This window comes from Anguilla anguilla, chromosome 7 (assembly GCF_013347855.1).
Source record: "Anguilla anguilla isolate fAngAng1 chromosome 7, fAngAng1.pri, whole genome shotgun sequence".
Lineage (NCBI taxonomy): Eukaryota > Metazoa > Chordata > Actinopteri > Anguilliformes > Anguillidae > Anguilla > Anguilla anguilla.
Window position 1 is genome coordinate 38,251,276 of NC_049207.1, and position 25,676 is coordinate 38,276,951.

General features: G+C 43.6%; 1 protein-coding gene across 1 annotated transcript; it reads left to right on the forward strand.

Annotated features, from left to right (window-relative positions):
• Positions 1 to 3,984: 3,984 nt before the first annotated feature.
• fam113 (family with sequence similarity 113) lies at positions 3,985 to 25,272 on the forward strand. Its single transcript, XM_035425029.1, has 10 exons — positions 3,985 to 4,085; positions 5,032 to 5,146; positions 9,440 to 9,519; positions 10,940 to 11,172; positions 15,400 to 15,550; positions 18,711 to 18,966; positions 19,213 to 19,347; positions 19,442 to 19,516; positions 20,027 to 20,167; positions 24,542 to 25,272. Exons 2-10 carry the CDS (start codon positions 5,074 to 5,076, stop codon positions 24,667 to 24,669), a joined length of 1,272 nt encoding a protein of 423 aa, XP_035280920.1. The 5' UTR covers positions 3,985 to 4,085; positions 5,032 to 5,073; the 3' UTR covers positions 24,670 to 25,272.
• Positions 25,273 to 25,676: the final 404 nt, after the last annotated feature.

Here is a 25,676-nt window from a genome sequence, read left to right on the forward strand (position 1 = left end):
CCTATATTTTCCATTGTCTTTTTAAAATACTTGTTTAGGACAAGACATTGCACTGTTAAATAAGGTAACATGGAAGCAAAGGAGTTCTTACCTTGAGGTTACAAATGAATTCATCAGCTTAAAAAAAATTCTCTATTTTTTTGTTCTGAACAGTATGTTATTATATTATTATGAATGTTATGCGGTACTTTGCAATCTAGCTGAAACTTATTCAGATCATAAACAGCATTCTTATTCCATTTAATTTTTCCATCATGTGGTACATATGAAAGTTAAGCCATTGGAAAATACAGTATTGTTTTCCCTAGTAAAGTGCATTTTTACCTCCAATGACAGCACAGAAGGTGCACATTAAAAAAAAAAAAAAAAAGTTTCTCTAGAATAAGAGTTTATTATTAGTACTTTGATCAAATGACTCACTCAAGTGTAAATGCAGGAATGATTTTAACATATTTCATTTTTTTCTATAAAAATGGTGATTTATCTCTAGTGGTTTTCAGGGCAGACAACTGCAGTCACTCTCACAAATTAGTGACATATTGAAAGGCTGGGGATGAACGACAGGGGCCCCCAGATGCTTGTTGGGAAACATATGCTCAAATGTGAGTTAGAGGCTCTTCCTGATCTAGGCTGTTGGTGTTACTCATCCTATTTCAGACACCATCACCACCCTCCTATGACACACTGTCTTGTTGGCATTTGTTACAGAATCCCATAGAAGAGCAAATACATGGAAAGTTATACCTCATAATACAATGCCAATATGGAAAATTGATTTTTTTTAAACTTGATTTTGTGTCTAAGACATTGTACAAAATAGTAGTGTTGTTGACTGACTAAACTCCTCCCCCAAAGTTGAGCCAGTTGAGTTGTGGTCCCTTAACAGTGCTGGACTATGTGTATTGTTATTAATGTATGTAAAGATCAGAAAAATAGTCACGTGAAGTGAAGGGCAAGGAAGAATTCACACATTTATGTACTAAAAGGGAATGCCATTTGTGATGTCACCAAGACAAATAATTCCAGAAGTTTTGATTTCATACAAAGCTAGCTTTACACCTTCAGCAGCAAAAGCAGTGATGAAACATTACATTTAATGGGCTCGTTTCACTTCATGCAACAAATAATGTAAATTAAACAGCATTTGATCTTCAATGAGATTTAGAAACATACATATCTTGTACAAACGAGTCATAACCACTGGTGGTTATGAAAATAATACTTTTGATTTGCTAAATAAATGCAGTCTTTTTGGCCTTTTTGATTTGGTAGAGATTTGGCAGGCATCCATTTTGAAAATTTCACCAAGTTATAAAGTTGCTGACATAGGCTAATTGAATATTTATGGGCGTCAGTGTTGGTCTCATTTCTAAAAGGGGGCAGGGGGTGACTTTGGCTTGGTTGGGATGTGGAGGAACTTAAATCCAATTAATTTCTTTGTTATTCAATTTATGCTGAAATGATGCTTACAAAAAGGATGAGGGGACACAATACCCATGGTAAGAGTTTTTATTTTATTTTTGTTTTAAGATAAACTAAAAGATGACATCAGAGATGTTTCAGTGCTTTGCCCTTTGAAACTTTAATATAGTAATTTAACTCCAATTAAGTTTACCCTTCGGAAGAGTTGCATTTACAATTTAATTGTTTAGTGTATTTCAGTTATTTGCAAATAACATGGGGAAGCTGAGACCACTTTTTTTTTGAGGTATTTGTTATTAATTGGTAAATGGAACAAAAACTTTCATGTGAAGTCATTTAAATGATTGATTCAAATACTAATTTCAAGAAATTAATACAAAATGCAATTTCAGTTTGTTTTCAAATACTTTAAAAATAATATTTCAAATAAAAAATGTTCTACATGTATTAATCGTCTGACTCCAACCCCAGTCTTGAGAATCTACAGCTTTGAAGACCAGAGAAAATTATGTAAAATTGAGAAATAGGGATGAGTTCAGACAGGTTTGCTGTAATTTAACAATTTCATACTTTCATAATTTGCATGCATCATAGTTAATGATAATTCTTTGTAGTCAGACACTAATTAATGCCTAAACTATTTTTAAATACCAGTCCCCATCCCCCACCCCAAGATTCCAAAATATCACCATCACAGTGAAATGAATCCATTTTCAAATATAATTTACTCACATGGGCAACAATGGGTTAAACTACTGGAATTTAACTTCTGAAGGTATCTGAAATGCCTTCAAAAAATGAAATAAATATTTCAGATATGTTGTTAAATATTATTTGAATGCTCTGAAAAAATCAAATTGGAATAAAATATTTCAAAATAAAATAATGGAAATACATGTATTTGAATGGCCATGAAATATTTGAAATTATTTGACCCAGGTCTGTTAATATATGAATATAATCCTGCTTGTTTGTGAATGAATATAATTTGTGTTAATAACTCCAGGAAAGAAAGTGCTTCAATTTACAGCAATGCAGAAATAAAAAAAAAACAGGTTTTTACTTGTTTTTACTTTGTGTACAGTGTGTGCTCCTTTTCTTTTTTTAATGGTCCCTTCGAGAACAACTCCATTCGCTGCACAGATTAGATCGGGGAGCGCATTAGAAGCAGGAGGGGGGGAAGTCTGTTCACCAACAACCTCTTGTTTGGTTAAATTTTTTCTCTGGGCAGACGTTCTCGACCCTGATTTTGGTGGCCTGCAGCATCTGCTGGTTTTCGTTATTCTTCAGCACTTCCTTGGTCAATTAAAGCAGCTGATTACACAGTTAAATCACTTTTCCTGGTTTCTTGGGTCTGAAATCTTTATTGATTTTAAGATTAAGACATAAACCAATAGACACACCGCACCCTGCCAGAATCAGGGTTAAGAACAAAGTTGTTCTGCTCTAGGCTTTTAACACCAGGGGGTTCTCAAACTCAGTTCTCTGGAAACCTCTGTGGTATGCTATGTTGATTTTTGTCATAGCCTACCAATTAAAACCATTGAAAACAGGTGGTTGAGTTCTGTCAGAATGTTTTTTTTAATCTCCTTTGAATACAATGCAGGTTTGGCTCGGTATTTATTTTCAATGGTGTATACTTTTCAGTAATTAGAACCAATTCATTCCACCTGTGATTCTAGGATGTGATAAAAAGGTCATTCACTTTCTAAAGATGTTATGTAGCATACAGAAGAAAATGAGTTGTTATGACTGACTGGGCTGTGAATATGAGACATTTATTCCTCATGTGGTGCAGAGATATTTCTGAAAAATGTGGCACCATACGGTAATTCATCCCTCAAAACATAGGTCTGAACATCAAACAATAATAAAGTTTGTTATATCTGACATTACAACTGGAGTGTGGATCAGAGGCAACTCCAGAGTTTTGGTGGCCCCAAAGTTCTCCAACATCAGTCACACCTACTACTTAAACTTGAACTGTGTGGCCTAGGCATGGTTGTGGTCCATGTCAGCTCTGCTGTGGATTGAATGAAAACCAGCATACCCAATGGTCCCCCTGGAATTTTCATCAGTCGTATTTCTTTTCCTGTAAGAAACGCTTATTGCATTCAGGACCGAAGTTTGAGAACCACGTTCGGTGGTCTGATGTGCGTGCAACCACGTGTTCAAGTTCTGACAAAAGCGTGATGGGGGGCTTTTGTGGGTCGATTGTAAAATCGTAAAATCTTCAACAGTTAGCCTACCTAAAATACGATTTGTTTGACAGGAAATTTTTGTTTTAGTTTAAAAAAACAGATTTTCTATCTGTAATATCTGTAAATATGAGTGTTGCATCTTGCCAGATCCGACTGAATGGAGAGATCAAGAACGAAGGAATACAGCAGTGAAGTAACGTTAGACATCCGGAAGTTATTTTAAATGTTGCCTTTATGTTTCACGTTTATGAAGCAATTAACTCACACACATTTGGCAGCTCCAATAGCTTGCGTGGAATGACTGAAAATATGTAACTGCGGAAAAGTTTAATTCGCTGAGCCTGGCTAACTAGCTAACGTGACTGGCCAATGAGGATCGTCTTGTCCGAGATGAACTTCGCACAGGAATATAAACAGGTGAAGTGATTATCGTGCAGTTAAATTGGGACGCTTTTTCAAAAGGTGAGTTTTTTAGTCTAACATAGTTTGGTTAGTTCTATCTGCAGCACGATAATGTGCACTGTTCCAAATATGATCGAAACATCAAGATCAACACTAGGGAAAACCCAGATAAACTCATGAATATAATAGCCTATATGTCGGATAGCTTTGTGGTGGACAACAATTATGTGTGTTTCTGTTCAGGTTGCAGCTAATTAAACGGTTGATAAGACAAAGTAAATTGTAACGTTATCAAGCAAGCTAACTTTTAAGTGCTAATTTAGATGCGGTAACTTTCCACTGTTTGCCATGGAGCATAGCTAAATTACATTGCAGAGCTTCATCCATTTGGTCAGTTGGGTAACGTCAAAAACTATCGTCTGATATGCAGAACCAGACCAAACCTGAAGCCTGATGCTTATTCGGGAGAAGGTGTCTTGCGGATTTAGGTGGTTTTAAAACTAGAAAATACTGACTTTCAAGAAGACTCCATTTTATTTGCCCATGTTAAAGTGGTATATCGCATTTTGTTAATATTTCAGTTTTAGTGTAAGTTTTTATATCGCCGTGAAAACGGTTACGCTGTGATTAATAATAGACTAGGCTATTTCGAGAGGCTTCAGTTCTCCCCTCCCGGCTTTACAATACCAGGTGTAGGGCGTTTGGGGTCATCAGAAGTTTCTCTAAATATCGAAAAAAGTAAAAATGAAATGGTATCAATAAACTACAAATAGTTGGGCCCAATAAAGTAAAAATGAAATGGTATCAATAAACTACAAATAGTGTACTTTCCCTTAAACATTCAGCTGCAGTAGAGCAGTTTCACTTTTCACCAAGTTCTGTAGCTGTAGTTCTGAACTGTGTCGTGGGTTACCATCCACCAACCCCACTCCCCCCCAAAAAAAGGTAGTAAATAAACTATAAGCATTCTCCTTGTAATGTTTTTCCCCCATCTCACTGCCTGTAGCCAGTTGATTTCTCCACCTCATCAGCAGCATCATTCAAGATCATGAAGTCTGTGACCCAAAGGCAGGCCAGTCGGCTTCTACACAACAAGTTTGTTGTTGTTCTCGGAGACTCCAGTGAGTAACCTATTTATGCAGCGCCAAGTTCAGAAAAAAGATGAGTGTCATTTTGTTTTGCGATGCACATGGGGTTAAGTTCAGGGGGATGCTTATCCTGGATCTGTGAATTGGGAGATGCAAATTTTATATAAGTTGTGTCAAAATAGGCTTTTTGTAAATGTACGCATCTACACATACTCTGATATTGTTCAATAATTTTGGTAAGAACTGTTGAAAATAATTTTGTATGTATGCCAATTAATATGAGGAACAAAAAATATTTTTCATTTTCAGTTGTGCCAATGTGCTAAGCCTCAAATAGGCATGATGTATTCAAAGTCTGTGTGCAACATTAATTGCTATTGGAGATACTCTAAATAACAGTATCTCAACCTGAATACCTTATACCTTATTGAGAAATATGCACAGAATGTTTTTTCATATGTTTCTTCCCAAAGTTGACAAATGATGTTCTGATTTTTATTTATTTATTTATTTTTTTTGTTTATAGGTATGTTGTGTAAATCACATGTTGCGACAGAGAATTTGTAATTGCCACCCTATAGTTGGTATGAAACAAGTCCTACTTTCAAAAGATAAAAAATAGAAATGTCTTTCTCCACAACTTGGGACACCATTTTATCTGGAGCTCATGAACCAAAATCATTTCAATTTAAATTACCATGCAAATCTCTGTGGAACACCGTAGGGGTTGGATTGTCACAATCTCTAGACTAATTATACAATTGCAATAGAGATCAATTGTGACCCTCAGAAAAGCAATTAGTTGACCTAATACACTGGGTAGAGGGAGGAATGTGAAATGGAAAAAAGCAAGAAAAGTTGAGTTTGTCATTTCTATTCCAGATTTGTGGACCTGAAAATTGATATTGCACCAGAAACATCTGTGCTGGCACAGATTTGGGAGTTGTTGGGCAACGAGAGTTCTGGGGAACCACACAGATTGTTTGTGGAGCATGCCAAAAGTCTGGTCGAAGTGATCTCATTGAGTAGAAAGATTGGAATAGATGAATCGTACATTAAGGTCGAACAACTGACAGACACATGGCACAGTCAAATTAATAAATGCCCATAGCTTCAAAAGATTCAAAGAAGATGCAGAGAAAGTAACAGCACGTACAGATCATGGTTCTTTCATCCAAATTACTGGTAAGCAAACTAGGCACTAAATCTAGTAAGACTCCTCCTCCATACCAATATTTTGAAGGTTTCCCAGAAAAAAAAAGTATTTATAGGGAACAATCAGCAAATCGAAGTGTCAGTGGGTGGGCTCAGTGAGAAATTGAACATTGTGTTAGTAATGTTCACCTATCACAGTCCATTCACTCCATTCTCGTAACAGGGCGCTTCATTTAAATGGCCCCCCCTACTCATTTGGCCCCCGACTCATTTGGCTCCTGCATGTATGCACACTGCCAGTCAAAACCCTCTCCTCCACCTCAGCTTCTTCCCTGATGTGTTTCTAAGACTGTCCTTGTTGCTGCTGGATCTGTTCTCTGTGTACCCTTTGCTGCTGCTTTCCCTGCCTTTTTCATGCATGCTTGTGTGGATGGTTGGGAAGGATTCTGGAACAGAGCCATACTGCCAGACTTGCTGCCTTTTAAATTGTTCGTAAAGATTCTAACTTTGAATCGCGTGGTCCTGACCGAAGCATGTGTCTGTTGAAACAAACCTCATACCCATAGGCGTAGATTTCGGGGGGGACGCAGGGGATACGTCCCCCTCAATATTTAGAACACGTGCATTTGCCCCCCCCCCCCCCCAATAAAAACATGAAAGAAGTATTTCCACCATAAATTGATGCAGAAAAGGCACAAATTGGTGCATAAAAATTCACCAGAATGCAGGAAATGAAGTGTTTGACGCTAAATGTTTCCTGGGGGAGGACCTCCAGACTCCCCGCTTAATGTCCCCCTTCCCCCCCAATGTTCAAACGAAACCTACGCCACTGCCATACCTACTGTGTGGTGGTGGATCTTTGATACTATGGGGACCGGTTTTGCTTAAATTTGTCAAAGGCATCATGAACATAGTCAAGTGCCAGGGCAATTTAATTTCTTATTTAATTTAGACACAGGAATCTAAAAATAGAATTGTCTTAAATTAGTGATAAATTATTAAAGACATGCAAGTTAGGATAATTGGAGAGACTAAATTGCCGCTAGGTATGAGTGCGTGGGTGAATGGTGTGTGTGCGCCCTCCGATGGATTGGTGGCTTGTGTAGGGTGTGTTCCCGCTTCTCGCCCAATGCATGCTAGGATAGGCTCCAGCACCCCCCCATGACCCTCGCCAGGTAAAGTTGGTTTGATAATGGATGGATTATGGCTTGACTTTCATTGACATAACTCTGGTCCACACGTTGAGAACGGCCAAAGGCAATCAAGAGTAGAATCAAGACAACATATTGAAAGGTCTCTTATACCGACATAGCTCAGGAGGTAAGACCGATTGTCTGGCAGTCGGAGGGTTGCCGGTTCAAACCCCGCCCTGGGCATGTCGAAGTGTCCTTGAGCAAGACACTTAACGCCTAATCCCTAACTGCTCTGGCGAATGAGAGGCATCAATTGTAAAGCGCTTTGGATAAAAGCGCTATATAAATGCAGTCCATTTACCATTTACCACTTAGGAAGCAATGGAACACACTTGACTTACCAGACACCCATGTGAAGCCATTATTTCCCAAACATTATGGTGCCCTGAAATGGGGGGGCTTATGAATAAAAGGTTCTGTAATTTCTACATGGTGAAACCAAAATGTATTTTTTAAAAATAGCCGTTAATAAAAGCTGAGAATCTGTACCTGTGAACTTGTAATCTATAATTGTGGAGTGCAGTGCCAAATTAAGAAAATAAAGTATTTGTCTCAAATGTTATGGAGCTCACTGTATATGCAAAGCACCAATGCACAAGGCAATTGCCTTGACCAGTATTTCTTTAAATTGTTTTACCCTAATGCCTACATGGATTTTTTATTCAAGGAATATGTATATTTTGTTTTTACTCTAGAGATAAAGAGAGGTTTTTCAGAATTGAAAGAGTTCCGAATCTCCATTTTATCAGAGCAAGATTGTCATTAATGGTCTGCAAAGGTCAAGGAATAGTGTCCTACCTGGAGTGGATATCCTTTCAGACACGCCTCCACGGTCCACAAACTCTGCAGGAATGGCCACTTTCTCGTGACCAAGAATTGGCACTTCAGAGTCAGTTTGCAGTTTTATTAAAGTTATACTATGCAGGACTTTGCCTTGAAAATATTATAAAATAAGCACATTAAGTCAGCTCTATGATGCACTGGAATTTTCTCTGTCTTTGCACAAAGTTGCCAAATCTGTGCTCCTCTGCGTGCATTTTTTCTTCTACAATGTGTTTAGGACATTTCTGGGCATGACATTCTTTTCTGTGTGGGGTGGGGAGGATGTGACCACAGAGGCTGTTAGCTAGGTACTGCAATGGTGGAAGTAAAGGAACACAAGTACAGCAAACTGAAGCGACTCTCCAACAGTGCTCATTCAGAAATCAAAGTCTACCTTGGAATTTCTTTTCCTTGATAGCGACAGCTGAAGTTCACAAAGGGCATGAAAAGTGACAGAGAGTTGGCGTGTTTTCTGTTGGACCTGTAAGTAAAATTACCTCTAGCTATCCAGCTAACTACGTTAGATAGCTAGTTTGCCAGAGTTGGGTACTTGGGTTGAGTGGGCGGGGTTGAAGACAGAGGAGGAAACTTTGATTGTAAACACTGGACCACAGCAAGGCTACAAAATAACTGCATAGTATACCTTTATGTCCTGCAGAAGGAAATCTGCATCAGGTACAGGGTAGAAGCGGGTTGAGCATCAATTGCTTCCTGTTCCTGGAGATCTATCATCCTGTAGGTTTTCATTTAAACCCTCATTTTGCACACCTAATTGTACTAATTAGCAGCTCAATGAAAAGTCTAGCTGTTGACGTGTGCTTTGTTCAGGTTGGAGTGAAAACCTACTGGCCGGTGTATCTCCAGGATCAAGATTGGCTATCGCTGGTGTATTCTATTAGAAGTTTAAAAAGAGTTGACTGTCCTCAGCCATTCTTTTGGACACTTGTTAAATGCACTCAGCCAATGGGCAAGCAGACAGGGTGAGACACTGAAATCCAGCTGTTCAGTGCTAACATATTTATGAATGCCTGTGCTGAACTCACTGCACCGACGCTGTTTGTTCTGGCTGGATAATGGCTGTGAATGTTTTGCTGAGAGGATGTTGCCGTGCCTGCTGAATGTTGTCTGAAACTGGATGATTCCCTTTGTCTTCCAGTACAGCGGGCAGTGTACAAGGACCTTGTGTTACTCCTGCAGAAGGATAAATACCTGACCACGGCTCAACTGAAGACCAAGGTAAAATGGATGTCCTGTTTCAAAGCCTGCCGTTTTGAAATGGAACAACCTTTTCAAGGTGCATTTAGAGACCGTTCCCTGCAAGAAATTCTCAGCAGTTTCAAGTGAATCATTTAATATGCATTTAATAGGCACATCCACTGGGAATAACATGACCTCAAAATCCAGAGAGTGGTAAATTAAAAACTTTGCTGCTTGATTCTCATTTTTGAATGACTTAAAAGGCCAAGGCCGTTCTTTGCAAATACAGTGGAGCGCAGGATTATGGCATTGATGGCTCTCTGGCTCTCAAGTTTCCCTTTCTGAATGGGCATTGACTGTTATTTGTGTCTGGGGGTACGGTTTTGATGTCTGTTGATTTGCATTCATGCAATGTCTGTACATGTGTTAAACATTACAAATGGCTACTACTCGGAGGTGGGGGGAGGGGGCAACAGGTAGGTTATACACACTTTGGTCCGTTACTATTTTGACATCTTGTTTTTGAAAGATGGGGGAGAAGGAGATTTCGATTTCCATTTTTTTCCTAAACATTTATTAGTAATTGAGCCCCCCCCCAACATTTATTTTTATTACTTTGCCACAAGCCCCAGTAATCAGAATCCACAGGTTATCGAGGAAGAGGTGTAACTGGGATAAGTTAAAATGTAAATCGCCGTATGTGGTGCGCCTCCAGACCGGGGAAACACTGATGTCACAAAAATTTCCCCAGTCCAGTTAAGTGTTTCTGTGCTGTGATCCTGTTTGGTCAGTCGTGTGCTCTGGATTTGGAGCCTTCGCAACAAGGAGGTTCTGGGTTTGAGTCTCAGCCGCCCGGGTCTTCTCTGCGTGGGGTTTGCTGGCTATCCTCGTGTTTTTGTGAGTTTCCTTCGGGCACTATGGTTTCCTACTACACTGAAAGTCAGGTTAGCTATATACTCCTGCCATTGCCCTTGACCATGGCACTGGCCTCAGAACTGGAGTTGGTTCCTGGGCACTGCACTATTGCTGCCCACTGCTTTCAAGTACCTAGGATGAGTTAAATGCAAATTACCCTGTGGGGTTCAATTAAGTATATCTCATCTTGTGTTATCTGTCTTGTCTTTTAAAATCAGGTGCTTAAGTATTCTATAGACCTGCCGTTCTCTTGGGTTGCTGAACAAGGTCTGTTCATGTTTGAACCCTGTGGTTGCATTTTAACACATGTATAACTGTCAAATTAGCCTCCCCCCCACTGACTAATCGCTCCTGTTAAATTGCCTCGTAACTCCTATTTAATCCCTGTTAAACTACTTCCTAAATCCTGTGTAATCCCTCATGATAGCTGCTCCATAACTCCTGTCTAATCCCTCTTGATAACTCCCATCTAATCCTGTGAAGCCCCTCCTCTTTTCTGTTCGAATGCACTTGCTTCACATCTCTTCTACTTCTTGTCCTGTAGGGGGAGATGAACTTTGAGCAGGACTGCTTGGTGGAAGGGGGGCAGTTGGGTCCCATGAACAATGGGACAGGTTACAGAGAGGTCCGCCAGTTCCGCTCGGACCACCACTTGGTCCGATTCTATTTCTTGACCCGCATCTATTCCCGCTACATGGAGAGCATCCTGGCAGATTTCGAGAATGGCCTGAAGCCTGACGTGGTAATCATAAACTCCTGCGTGTGGGACCTGTCCAGGTAACGCACCCTCACACGCAATCACGCGTGCGCACGTAGTCATAACTCGCCTGTGCAAACGCATTCTCTCGCGTGCACACACAGATAAATGCTTGTACTTTACGGACGCGTACACACTTCCCGCTCATGCAAACAGTCACACACACTAATGCAGACAAACGGGCCTTATGATTCATGCTTAAAACATTATATGAATGTTGTGGGTACCTTTCATTCTTCTGATGTAACACAGATTTGCTGTCTTAGTGGGTTTGAGTGGTAACCGTCCACAGAATTATGACTTATCACAAATCGCCAATTTATTAAAACTTATCCACGTTAAACACGTCTGCAAGTTCACACTCAGAGGCTCCAGGAGACTCGTCTGCAGCTAGCTCTGGGCAATGAAACAAAAGGGAGCCTCCCCAGACCCCTCATTACACCATAAACAACATCATGAACCAATTTTTTTTTTTCTTAAACTCTGCAGTCATCTTGCCTTGCACTGTATATTTTTGCATGAATAAATTTTATACCTTTGTAGCTTTCAGGGCAGCACCTCAGAATAAATCACCAAATTGTCAAAATTGCTGAATAAACTATCCAGGAAAAAGTTTTAAAATGTCAGAATGTATTTATATTACATTCGCTTCCGGTATACCCAGTACTTGCATCTTGATGGTTCAATTGTCCATATAAATGTTTTTTTTTGTAATCCAAAATGGCTCAGGAAACTACAGCTTTAATATGAACTTTCTCATTTGTAATTTTCAAATCCTTTCGAAATATCTCCACTTAGAACATGACGGACAAGTAAAGAAACCAATCTGACGTTTCGGGAGAACGTGTTGAGCCGATTTCCATTTTGTTGTCTGAGAAGCGATGAGCAGCCAGGCTCTTATTAGCCAACACAGCGGGGGGGGCAGTAGGCAGACAGCACATGCCATTTAGATCTCAGCGGTCATTTTGGAAACAGCTTAGCGTTGTATCGTAAAAAACACGGGCTCTAAACTGATGATGGAAGAAAAAGGTTTTTTATTCTGGCGAAGTTATTGAAGAAAGTGAATCTTCAGTGAGAAAAGCAGGCTTTCCTTGGAAACCCTTGATGAATTTGATGGCTTTTGACGTATTGACAATGAACCATGTATGATACAGGGGTTTTCCTGGCTTGAAATGAGGCAGAGGCAGTACTTTCATCGTGATCACGTGATCAAATTTAACGCATCTTGTTATTAAGGTGAATTATACTTTTTAATGGCCTGTAATGATCAGATGTCTTCACCTGCTCTTCCTTGCAAACTCTTTCTAAAAATACATTTGCTGTTCTATGGTACTCTGTCTGCAGCATTGGAAACATTAAACTGATAGGATGTAATTAAGGAAACTTTCTTGGAAAATAAGTACAAAAGAAAACAAGATTTTAGCTACCTGAGCGAACGCCTCAGACTCAGAGCGACGTCTGATCATGCACTCCATGCAAACAGCGCTGTAGCTTTGCGTTCTTGGGTAGTGCCTTTCCTGGTGCATTGTGCCGATTAATCCGAAATGGTGATGTATCGCAGTGCCCCCATTTCAGTTACAAATGATAGAAATCCCCCGAGCACAACGCTCACATTTGTTTATTTGCGCCAAACACCAGTCAGAATTTTGTGGAGGCGGCACAAAAATTTGATAGAGGCTGCTGCCTCAAAATTCTCTATGCAGGAAAAACCCATTTTCTCTAAATCTAAATTTTCTCTGCAATTTTCTCTCTAGCTGATGTGGATTTTGTGATATATACAGTAGAGCAAGTTGATAAGTTGATACTATAATAAATAGCATAAGGTGACTTCAGTCTTGGTGGTAGACATGTGCCCTTCACATACTGTCATTAACAATGTCTCTGCTGTGTGTTGCCACAAAGTTATAAGGCTTTATTTAAGGGTAGTGCAAAGAAAGCTGAAGTTTTTTTTTTAAGCGCTTGAGGACATAGCCTAGTTTATCTAAGCAACGTGTGGAGTAATTCACACACACTATCATTTCAGACAGTTCTTCATTGGCATCTGATTAAATTGATTCCAATTTAGCATTTCTTAAACAAGGAGTGACAAATCTCATGAGTACAAAGGGGGATCTGATTTCTGATGCAAATTGAAATTCTGGTGTCAGTTATTTGATTAAGGGCCCAAGGAACTTATCATAATTCTTTGAGAGCTCTAGATTACTCAAACGCGTTTACAGTTTCATCAATACTGCAAAATGGGTATTAGACATAAGACGATGCAAGTTTGTTCTAGCAATTTCTATAGCATTATTGAATCCAGGCCTAGAGTCTCTCAATGAACAGTAGTCTGTATTCAGTCTGAAGAACTTTCAATTGTGCTCTGTCTTCCTACATTCTTTATTTGATTAATGTGTTCGCAATTCCATTTTAAGGGAGGAATTTAACCTTGAAAGGAGGCGTCCCATCAGCTTACGCGTACTATTAAGCCGGATAACCAATTCCTCAGTTTGGGCAAGAGAGAGAGAGGCGTACGGAAGAGTAATTGTTAGAAAATCGTTGCGCCACGGAGGAAGTAACACTCGTACGATGGCGCACGCGGCGAGCTCCGTTTCCTACTGCCGGTCGGTGACAGTGGCGATGCTCGGGGATCTGTGACCGGCCTCTTATCGCCGAAGTGTTCGACGCGAGGCCCCGCCGGTCAGAACCAGACCCAGCGCGTGTCCAGGTGCGCTGGTACAGTGCGCCGTGATGAATTGCGGCTGTCGGGGCAGGTGCCGCAAACGCTGCATAATTCATAGGGGACGCCAGTGGTCGGAATGCGAAATGGAGCGGCGACACCAGACTCCGCCTTTCTTTTTTTTTCTTTTTTTTTTTTCCTGGTCGCGTTCCCCGCCCCCCGCTTCCCGCCGGCATTACTGAACCCTGATCTCAGAGAGCGATTTGCAGTCCAGAAGTAGTCCCAGTCTTGCGCGGAGCCAGGGAAGCTCGGCAGCGGAGGCGGGGGTTTTTTGAAGATAACGATAATGCCGATGTTGATGAGGAGAGGTTGAGCTTCAGGTTAAGTGCGCGGCAGGAAAACTTTCATCCCGCAGAGCGAAGTGCCAGACAGGCCCTGCCGCTGTATAATAAATTCACTGTACGGGAGAGACGCCGCGTTGCATGCTAATTGAATACAGAACACCTCGCTTTTGTGCGGGTTCGCATTTGGTCAGGCCGGCGTTTTGACCCCGCCCGGGTACGCGTGGACATGTCAAGACTCGTCGTGCCACTTTTGTTGCATGGCCGGTGAACTGACAGGTGTCAAACGGGTACGTGCGCGCATCCCATGCGTGTAAATGACGACGATGCATTCAGTGCAACCAATCCCGCAGCCTGAAATCCTAAATAATTCAGGTTCTTTTTTTTGTACAACTTCTTCAGTTATCAACATCATTACATGAAATGTCCTTCATCCTCTTAATGTACTGTTTGTAGTATTTTGTTTTCTCAGATACTGTTCCCGGATCAGCTTACCAACCGATTTCCTACATAGGGGTGTCACAGTGTGAGATTTTCACGGCATGTTAAGCTTGACCAAAAACATCGCTGTTTTATTTTTTCACAATATCATGTGCCCATTTACAAAATGCACAGACATCACAAAGAAGGCATCATGGCAAGTAAACATATTTTCTGAACAGACAGAACAGCAGCACAATTTGAACACAGGACAGCTTGCCATTAATTATGGAAGAACGGAAAAAAGTAAAGCATATAGGCTACTGTATATGACCGCTCAATTGACAGAGATGTATTTTAATAGTAACCACCAGATCATACGCCGTGACCTACTGTGAAACCGTGACAACGTAACAGCCCTAGTCCTACCGTTAAGCAAATAGGCACTTGTGTTCAGGTTGAATTTAAAAGTAAGTGCATGCATCTTTACCCAGAGTGAATTGCTCCTGTGAGGCTTTGTCTGTCGCCACACCACCCCAGCTCCAGAACCTTTTCAGGTTGGGTGGGGTTGGACCTTTTCTCGCAGGAAGGCAAAAGCGCGGGGGCTAGCACCTTGAGAATGTTTTGCTCTGTATATCTGTCCCCAAGCCATTGACTGGCTGCGAGAGGGACTTCGTTGAAACCAGTCGAATCAGTAGGGTAGGGAACCACGCGCTCATTTGCGAGTAGTGTCCCAAAGAAGGGCACGGTTTTGGGGTTGGGTAGTGTGCAGGTTCACCGCTCCTCAAGTCGGTGTTGAGTGACTGAGCTGCAACGATGTCTTCCAGGTACGGTCCAAAGTGGGTGACCGATTACAGGGAGAACCTCCACAAGTTCTTCCTGCAAATGAAGAAGGTCCTTCCGCCGGAATGCCTGATCTTGTGGAACATGACCATGCCTTTGGGCAGCAAGATCATCGGAGGCTTCCTGGTGCCAGAGGTACGTGTCTGTCCTTGTCTATGATTATGTGAATTGTTTTTTTTTTTTTTTTTTTAATTATTGATCCAAGTCTCATCATTTGGGACAAATAGCTAAGGTGTGCTAATTTACTGGTTGTGTAATCCAGTGCTTTAAATGTCACTTGTGTATCAATATACACAAAAGGGATGCTTATGTCATGCAACCTTGCAGTCACCTCTAAACGGTAACATCTCAGAGATGCAAACCGCCAAGTTCGGAATAAGCAGTCAACCAAACGGGAAAGAGAGACGAAAGCAGCATACTGAAATGCTCTTCGGATCAGAAGCCAAGCGTGTAATGGAAATTTCACTTGCAATCGAGAAATACTGGCTTTACTGTCAATTTTAGACAAGGAACATGTCTTGGCACTATTGTTAAAGATTATATTATGGAGAAAGTCAAGCACTTAATGTTGAGGACCACAATAAAATCAGTGTTTGCCAAAAAGAAGTTAATGAAACGGAGATAAGTACATAATTATTCAACCAAGTAAAAAAAAAAGGCTACAGTAATAATTCTAATCAGGTAATGCTTAAGATTGGTGTACATTGATGTGTAGTCACAAACACATGAGAGTTTTAAATAACGTTCATGTGGTCAGGTCTTTCATTTACAGTATTTAAATCCTTTCAGCATTCAAAATAGAGCCAATCAAAAAATTCTGCTGCTACATTCATATTTCTTATACTTCCCTTGTAAGCACTATGAAAAGAAATCAAGAAAGGTTCTTGCTTAATTTGCCGAGTTTAAAATTACATTGCCAATTCTACTCCTGATTACAAAACAATTTCATAATCAGGCAGCTGTGGTTTTATGTGGATTACTTGTCTCACGTCAGTGTGTGGTTGCATATACTTGAGATTCTCTGATCTGAATCAGGCTGTATGACCACTTTGCTATAGAAGTTTGCTTAATGGTCCTTTTTAAAACGTACACATTATACGCATGTGGTTTTTGGGTTTGCTTTTACTGGATGGATATAAATGAGCACAGCTTCCAGAGCCTGGCAGTCGGACCTCCCCCCTCCGGCCACCATTTAATTCGCCGAGCTCCAGAGTGCCGCTGAAACGACGCTCATATTTTACTGCTTTGTTCAAAAGGGCCCCGATAAGATCTCCGCGCGCGACGCCCTTTCGATCAAACACCCGGCCGTTCGCCGACACGCGCAATAAAATAGACCCGGCTAAGCGACCGCAGAACGGAATGAGATTTCGCGTTCGAAAATGGGGGGAGAAAAGCACTGCGTTAAAAAAAAAAAAAAAAAAAAAACGCACAACAGGGGCGTTATTCTCGAGAGACTCGTTTTTGGATTTCGCGCGCACCGCCATCCCGGGGCTCCAGATTAACGCGGGTTCTCCGGCAGACCCCCCCCCCCCCCCCCTCCGAAGCGAAAGCGGTTGCGAGGCTCGAAAAGCGAACCGGGCGGACGCCGTCCCACTGGGTTCAATTTCCTGTCGGGCGGTCCTCGGTTGCGTTTCGAGCAGTTTAGGCCGGAGTCCGCGAGCGGACGCGCTCGCTCCGCCAAGCGAGCAAAAAAAAAAAAAAAAAAAAAGTCGGGACAATCATTTTCCCAGTAGTAATTCACTTGGAACAGGAGCCCCGAGCCACGAACCCGAGGATGGCTTTTTTATTTATTTATTTATTTATTTATTTATTTTTTACAAACAAATTAATCGGCTGACGCTCAGGCGCAATTGATTTACGCCCGCCGGCGTGGACGTTCGCGGGAAAGCGCTGGCGCCGGCTCAGGAACAGAAAGACTTGTTTTTTATTTGGAAGCGTGACAGAGGTAAGTGTTTTTTTTTAGAATGAGATTCCACCCTTCTGTAATTGCTGAGTTCAATCCGGCGGATGCAACTGCTAGGACGGGGCGATGTGTATATCGGGGTATGCGCATATGGGTTTGCCTTCAAGCTCATCTTTCACATGGCAGGCGAGGCGAGGCATATATCACTGATGCGTTTGGTAACTTGTTGGCACCTGGTGCTTAACTGTGGGAGCTTATGTGGTAGTATCCTGAAGAACCCGGGGTGAATTAATGATTCCCCCCCCCCACCCATACTCAATGTATAAGACTGTTAAAATCTGTAGCCCCGCCCCCCCCCTCCTCCCCCCATCCTCCCATCTTGATCGCAGGGCATTCCAGAATCTGTACACATTGTCACACTTTCACCAGCGTTTTGCAATATGACTAAAATGCTTAGGCCTATGCAAATCAGGCTGTAGGCTAAGGTAAGGTTGACCGTTATCATCCGGGACTGCTGAAAAAACCACAGAAAGCACTAAAACACAGGAAATTGAAGAAATGGACAAAAAACAGAAAGTCACAGAACTGGCAAAAAAATGGCAAATATCACAGAATAATTGTACCATAATCTTAATTTATATAGCACTTTTCAAAGCAGTTAAAGTGCTTTACCCAGAAGTAAAAATAGTGATATAAGACGAATACAGCTAGACAAATAAGACTAATAGAAAGAAAAGAAGTATAAAAGCAACATAAAACAAGAACTAAATGTGTGACTTCTGTGATGAACACCCAGCCATAATTAGTTTATTGATTTCAGTTAGCAGTTCATTTGTCATGGCTGCTTTTCCTGGTGATTGATAAGTAGTCAGTACCATAGATTAATGGAGATTCTGGGTTTTTTTCTTTTTTTCCAGTTTTGTGAATCGAATGGGAAGTTTGTTTTTCAGGAGAGGTCTAATTTGTCTGCACGTGCTCATCTGTCCCTCCACTAGTTAGCAAACTGGCTGGCCTCTGGCCCACTTAAACGCTTTGTACCCTTGCCAGACAAACTTGTCCCTTGACCGCAGACCCCCCAGTCAATGTTGCCAGATTTGAAAACGGTGAACCTGACCTAAGCCATTTTTTTTCCCCCACACAGCAATATAAAAAAATTAGCCCGATTGGTCGGGATTCCGCCCAATCTGGCAACACTGCCCCCAGTTACAGTCGGGTAGTGACGTGTAGCCTAGCAGTGTTCATGCTGTTGTCCTCTGCAGCCTGTGCTCAAAAGCAAGCGCTTCGACAGGCTGAGCACAAACGCCCTTCATATTCAATAAACTCCGGGTCGATTTCGCTCGCCGTCGAAGGCGCGCGGACGTTCGACCGCCTAACCCTGAGCGGGGCCCGCAGGTGGAGCACATGGCCCCCACGCTGCGCTACGACGTCATCGAGGCCAACTTCTACGGCGGCAGGCTGGCGGACGCGTACGGGCTGGACGTGCTGGACCTCCACTTCCACTTCCGGCTGAGCCTGCAGCACCGCACGCGGGACGGCGTGCACTGGGACGCGGCCGCCCACCGCCGGATCAGCGGCCTGCTGCTGGAGCACGCCGCCCAGGCCTGGGGCGTGGAGCTCCACCCCCCGCCTGCCGCCGGGGGCGCCCACGGTCAGCCTTTTCTGTGTGCTTGTGTGCGTTTACGTGTGTGCGCGTGCGTTCCTGTGTGTGTGTGTGTGTTTTTATGTGTGTGTGTCTGTTTGTGTGCGCGCGCACGTGTCTGTGAGCATGCGTGTGTATATGTGTGTGTCTCTGTGTGTGTGTGTGTTTGCATGCCTTGATGTGTGTTTGCGTGTGTGGGTGTGTTGGTGTGCGTCCGTTTGGGTATGCTGAACACAGTTTTTGTTTCTTTTGCAGCCATCCTCCCCTCTCCTACTCCCGCTCCTCCTCCCGCTCCTTCCAAGGCAAAGCGGAAGCAGGCCAGAAGGACACAGCCGTCGATTCCCCGGGAACACAACCGACCTCCAGCCATGGACCCCTACCGCTATGGCGGTAAAGTCCTGAGCCGTTGAGCCGTTTACAGGGGGAGGCGGGTGGGCCGATTAGCGATCCAGTCAGTCACCACCAGTGTTTCTCTGTGACCCAGGGCCCTGCGGTAACCGTGGTTACTTCAACCCCTACATGGAATTCCCTGAAGTTCATCCCAACCACCAGTATCCAGGTAGTTCACGGCCCTCTACTACCGCTGGAATGAGTTCATTAGGTTTGGAGATCATGCATTCCCACAAGGAGTGTTCTGGTCAAATTCAGTTTGGGGAAACCTCAACTACCTCAGTGGAAGTCTCTTTGTGAAATATGCATGCTGTAGTTCTGGAACATTATGTCTGTAGGCAACAATAAGCATTTGCATTCTCTGTAAACCATATTTCCATGTCTTACACTGAAATAGAGTAGAATAACTTTATTTTTCCCAGAGGGAACATTAATGTAAGGGTAAAACTTTTCTGTTTCAAGAGCTATTATCAGTCTCTATCACTCAGCTATTGTGAATGCGTACCACTGTCAAAGGCACCTAGTTTGTATGTATTTGTCATGTGGCCAGTGAGACTGTTGTTGCCAAGGAAAAAGAAAAGCTGACTGATTCTGGCCACATAAAAGCCCTCTCCCTGTTTCCCGCATTTTCGGGTGACTTGTCTCTCTTCGCCCCCCCCCCCCCCCCCCCCCCACACAGCGCTGCCCTGGCCTCGGGCACCCGCCCCGGACTACTGGGTCCCCCACGGCTACTTCTGCGACGACTCCCCCTTCGGCCGGACGGGTCACGCCGCGGGCTACGTGAGCTTCAACGACCACAGGAGCAGACGCGGCCACGGCGGTAAGGCCCGCGCTCGAGCGCCGTGGCCCCGGGTCGGCCGAGAGCATGCCCCGGCGCGCGTTCCCGCCGACGGCGAACGACTGTTACCCACCCTCCCCCGCCGTCCCCCATCGCGAGCGCAAAGCGCTACCCTGCATTTCCATATGGCCCGTTTGAACCCTTGCCCTAACGTTCTCTCTCTGGATAAAGAGCGTCTGCTAAGTGAAAGCTAAGGACGGAGTGTAGCACGGTGGGTAAGGAACTGCGCTTGTAACCGAAAGGTCGCAGGTTCGATTCCCGGGTAAGGACACTGCCGTTGTACCCTTGAGCAAGGTACTGAACCTGCATTGCTTCAGTATATATCCAGCTGTATAAATGGATACAATGTAAAATGCTATGTAAAAAGTTGTGTAAATCGCTCTGGATAAGAGCGTCTGCTAAATGCCTGTAATGTAATGTAATGTAAGTGAATGTAATGTAACGCGGTCCAGCTGGGCGTATCGGATTCCGCTCCTCGCCCGCGAGCGCGGCAGAAGAATCTGACCTCTGGACTCCCGATGCTGATGGGGGGGAGCTTTAGTGGATTGCTCCCCCAGCGCCGACGCTAGCGAGTGGAGGCCGGCCGCGCTGCGCTTGTCGACTCTTACCGTCTTCGCCGTTCGGTTAAACGTGAGCCCGCGGGACGCATCGCACGCCGAGACGCTGTCGGCTCGTTGCGAGGCGCAACAAAATAATCAGCGCACATTTTAGTTTGCAGCAGTTTTTGTCTTTCCCGTAGAATGTGAACGGTTGTGCGGCCGTTTAATTAGCGGAAGCTAACTCGGCTCGAAGAAAACGTGAGCGCTAATGATAGTCCTACGAGGAGCTGAGCAGTAGTGTCGGTGGGTGGCCTATTCATTTTCACTTACATGAATAACCCCAGATTATCTGAGCTATCTTAACATCTAGTGCTCTGTAGTATCATGTTTTTAAAACCGTTAGTTCTGTCCTCCTCCTCCACCAAGAAGTGGATATGGGAGTTTCTGGTGCCACTTGCTGGTTAAGGAATTAGAACATTCTGGTACTCTTTATTATTTCAGCTAATCATTCAGTTATCACAGGGGTGTTCAGTGTAATTGGAGAAGGTCTGGGGTGGGCGCGGTTTTTAGCTCCAGCACAGCACAGAGAGCAAATGACCCGATCAATCAAAACCGCGAATCTAAATCAGGATGAGTAAAGTCGGGCCTTTTAGTGCTGGGCTGGAAGGAAAACTTTCACCCACACCTGCCCATTTCAGATAAAATTAGACACCCCCCGGTTAAGGGACGTACAACCTTGTGCAAATAAGCGCTTCAGTTGGGCATTAATTGCGTACTTGGTCATGTTCCTTACCGTTGATTAATGCTATTAGGCTGTCTTACAATGAGGCCTGGAGAACAAGGAACAAAATACAGGTTAAAATTTTTCCAGGTCTGTGTTCAGGAAAAAAAAAACTTGAGGCTCCCCCTCATATAATACATTCAGTTCGGTGTCGTGTTCATCGAAGATGGCGGTGCCGCCTTTCTTCAGTTCACCCCTAATGGCAGACTGCATTTGAGAGCTACTTTTTGTCATTGCGGAAGTGAAAAATTGTGATAGCCAAGCATGGACCGTTGATCATTCTCACACGTGAATGGTACAACTGAATTTCTTTTGTGAGAATAAACATAAAGGGCATTTAATGTGCTCATTTATATGCAGGTTGCAAACGAAAAATGGGAACAGCGTTCCGAACGTTCCAACAGTGAGGGACTCTGGTGATTCTGCAATGGTAACAAGGACACGTTGCAAGTTTTTCTGGACACGGTCATCATTCAATGCTGCATTGCAGTCGTCTTCAACCCACGTTCAAGAACGTCTTTCGCGTAGGGCTGCTTCTCAAGATGGCAGTGCCCTGTTAACTAGGTATGGCAGACGGAGGGCGTGTGCACAATCTGCTGTGCAGACGGCAGAGATTTTTGAAAACAATGACCTTGCTTCACGTGCACCCTCCCGAAAACACATTGTGTACATTACATTACATTACATTACATTTATTTAGCAGACGCTTTTATCCAAAGCGACATAAAAAAAAAAAAAGTGCATTTCATGGTCATAGACAGCCGCTAAACACAGGTTCAGTAAGGTACAATACTTATTTTGTACAGCTATTTCTAGCCGAGAACACAGTTTAGTTCACACCGTGAACACTATTCAGACCGTGTACAGTTGGAAGGAAAGCACACGGACGTTTGGCAGTGGTTTTTGACCGCACCATAGCGCGCGCCGCAGTACGTTCGAGCTCCACCAGCGAACTTTGAGCAGTGTTTTGCAATGGGACTGTTGGGAGGTGTGGATTGATTTCACCGCTAGTTTGACTTGACATTGGTTTCTTTTACTTTTTATTTATTTTTTTTAAAAAGGAACAAATAAAAAAAAGAATCAGAGCAAGTTTTGTTTAGTCGGAGCAGATCGCTTCGCACCGGGGGGGGGGGGGAGATAATAAAACACCAAACGCGGTCCTTGACTCGCTGCCAGGCCTCGGCCTCTTGGAGCCGCGTGCGGTACGAAACCCAAACTCACGTGGGTTCAGTACGAGGGCGCCCGAACTCCGGCCGTGCTGCCTGGCGACGTTAAGCATTTTCCCCATCACTCCTGTTGGGTCCTCCTCTTCCTCTACTGTAGATATAGGTGAATGCGCTATTAACACGTTTAAAGGGCCCACGGGGAGCCTGGACCCTCCATCACGCCAGTTTTTCCCCAGAGAACGTCGCGTGTACAGGCCGAGGATTCCCGCGAGAAGAGTTCCCACGTGAAAACAATTACCCCGTTTCGCATGCGTCCTCCCCAAAACACACGTACTTAAATGTAATGCATCTGGTCTGAAGACAAGCAAATCAGAAAGGGGGGGGGGGGAAAGGGTGTTTTTGAAGCTTGACAGAAAGTGAATTGTTTCAGGTGAACGTGACCCACGCGCATTGACTTCCCTTCAAAATGAGCACTTCAGTTAGACAAATGCCAACGGCGTAAAAAACATGACAATAGACTGCACCTGTTGGGGACTGAGGTTCCGAACGTGGTGTACAGTTACATTACATTACAGGCATTTAGCAGACGCTCTTATCCAGAGCGACGTACACAACTTTTACATAGCATTTTACATTGTATCCATTTATACAGCTGGATATATACTGAAGCAATTTCGGTTAAGTACCTTGCTCAAGGGTACAACGGCAGTGTCCTACCCGGGAATCGAACCTGCGACCTTTCGGTTACAAGCCCAGTTCCTTACCCACTGTGCTACACTCCGTCCTCCGTACAGTCGGAAGCAAAGCATTCAGACGTTACGAAGGGCCTACAGTGACCGAACTAAGCTGTCAAATTTGCATGTTCACTCTCTCTCTCTAGTACACTGAGTGCATTCCTACAGAGAACCTCTGTGCTTGGAATGTCACTTGAATGTTCTACCTATTGGAAACGGGAGCAGCAGTCTCTTGATTTATTTGAATTACATTACAGGCATTTAGCAGACGCTCTTATCCAGAGCGACTTAAAAAAAACGTTACACCACTTTTACATAGCATTTACATTGCGTCCGTTTATACACCAATACAGGTTAAGTACCTTGCTCAAGGGTAGTGTCCTACCTGAGAATGGAACCTGTGACCTCTAGGTTACAAGACCAACTCCTTACCCATTATACTACACTGCCGCCCACATCATATTGGCGTATTAGCATATCATTATTCCTTATGCGCATACTGAAATGCTGACTCCGAGCAGCCAGACCAACATTTATCAGAACCTGAAAAAACGCCACTGAGTGTTCCACACCTTAAACGGCATCCAGGGAAGCACAGGGGAGATTCAAGGACAGGCACAAGGCCACACACACAGAGACACACACACACGCAGGACGTTGCAACTGCCGCAGACTTGCCCGGGCGAAGTCATCCCACTTAACATTCACCTGAGGCACACTACTTCGTGAGCGCCATGCATATACATTTTGATAAACGCCCGGCTGCAAATTTATTCTTGCTCGGAACTGTAATTTTCAAACCTAAACTTTGCTGTGTTTTTCCTTGGGTTTCAAAAAAAAAAAAAGAAAAAGATTCTTCAAGTCTAATCTTTTCTTTTGTAAGTAAGTTCTCTCTCGTCAGTTTGAAAGAACCGAAGATATTTGGCGTGACAATGCAATATAGCACAAATCGCTCCGTTGGTGCATTTTGTGGAATCGGTGATTCTGCGAAGGAAAGCATTTTTCCCGGGAATATTTAGCGCTGCGAAAAGCGCGTGCGAACGCCTTGGCTGATCGTTTCGGCGCTCTGCAGCGTCGACGTCGCTCTCCGAGATCCCTTCTCTGTCAGACGGCCCCGTCTCTGTCGCCCTGTTCAGGTTGGGGGCTCGGCGGCGGACCGTACCACCCCGCTCCCGCGGGGGCGCAGAATCACTACGTGATGAAGAAGAGGTCCTCCGCACGGCACAACAAACCGTACTCGCGAGAGACACTGTACAGGTACTGAGTTCACACGACAGCCGGGGGGGGGGGCTGAAGGTATCCAATCGTTTACACGGCGCTCTTCAGTGACATCGCACCGCTGCTGTCAAAATGGCCGAATCCACAGCACTTGTCAACGAATCCTTGACCCAGATTAAGGGCACTGAATAAACCGTACACAGTGCTGTCTGTTGACCCCTAACCCTTTTAGATTTTTAAGCCACCTGCTCCTTTTTGACTTCTCACCCAGCACTGTCATCAGGCAGACATTCTCAGTTGCGTTCAGTATCCGTACATGCAACTCGTGTTGGACTACACAAAGTCTCCACATGTTTCATAGCATTCCCTATTGACTGCACTCCAAGTCTTTCAGTCTACTTGATGGACAGTATTGACTACTGAATTATAGTGCCCGGTGTTATGTTTATTTGCTTCGAGTAGTTCTGTATTGCTGTGCATTATTCTGTTGAAGGAAATGTTTTTTTTACGTATATTTTGTGTGTGTGGTTATGTGCATGCATTGTTGGGTTTTATTTTTTTTTTCTGTCACTGTGCTTTTGTGTTGAGATCAAATTATGCACTTTTTTGATGTTGATGTGTTCAGAGTAAAAATGTATTAATTGTAACTTAAGACACCCGTGTCTCTGTTACTGACAATAATCAAGGAAGCTGTATGACCAACTTACAGAGCCCGAGGTACACTGTGGAAGTGTAACAAACAAAAAAAACATATTTGTTCATAACACAACAGATAGGTTGGGTTGCTATGAACTTTGGGACAGCCAAGCGTTCTGGGGGAGTGGGGGGGCAGGACAAAAAACCACGAGGCACGCTTTCCTTAATAGCAATGCAGTGGAAGTCGCCAATGCAGCTATTAAAATGAAGGAGTAGCGGCACCGGCTGGTGAGCGCGCTAACTAGTGCCGCTAGTGCGTCACCCCTCAGCGGCTCCATACCCGGCAGCCGCGGCAATTACTGCATTCTGGATTAATCAACGGAACGGCTAATTTCGCCCTGATAATTGGACCCCGGG

Excerpts from the sequence above, each read along its gene's own strand:
- fam113 (XM_035425029.1), top strand. The coding sequence starts at position 5,074 with ATGAAGTCTGTGACCCAAAGGCAGGCCAGTCGGCTTCTACACAACAAG. Across the intron at positions 19,348-19,441 it reads GGACCCCTACCGCTATGGCG|GGCCCTGCGGTAACCGTGGT; the intron begins GTAAAGTCCTGA and ends TCTGTGACCCAG. Across the intron at positions 19,517-20,026 it reads TCCCAACCACCAGTATCCAG|CGCTGCCCTGGCCTCGGGCA; the intron begins GTAGTTCACGGC and ends CCCCCCACACAG.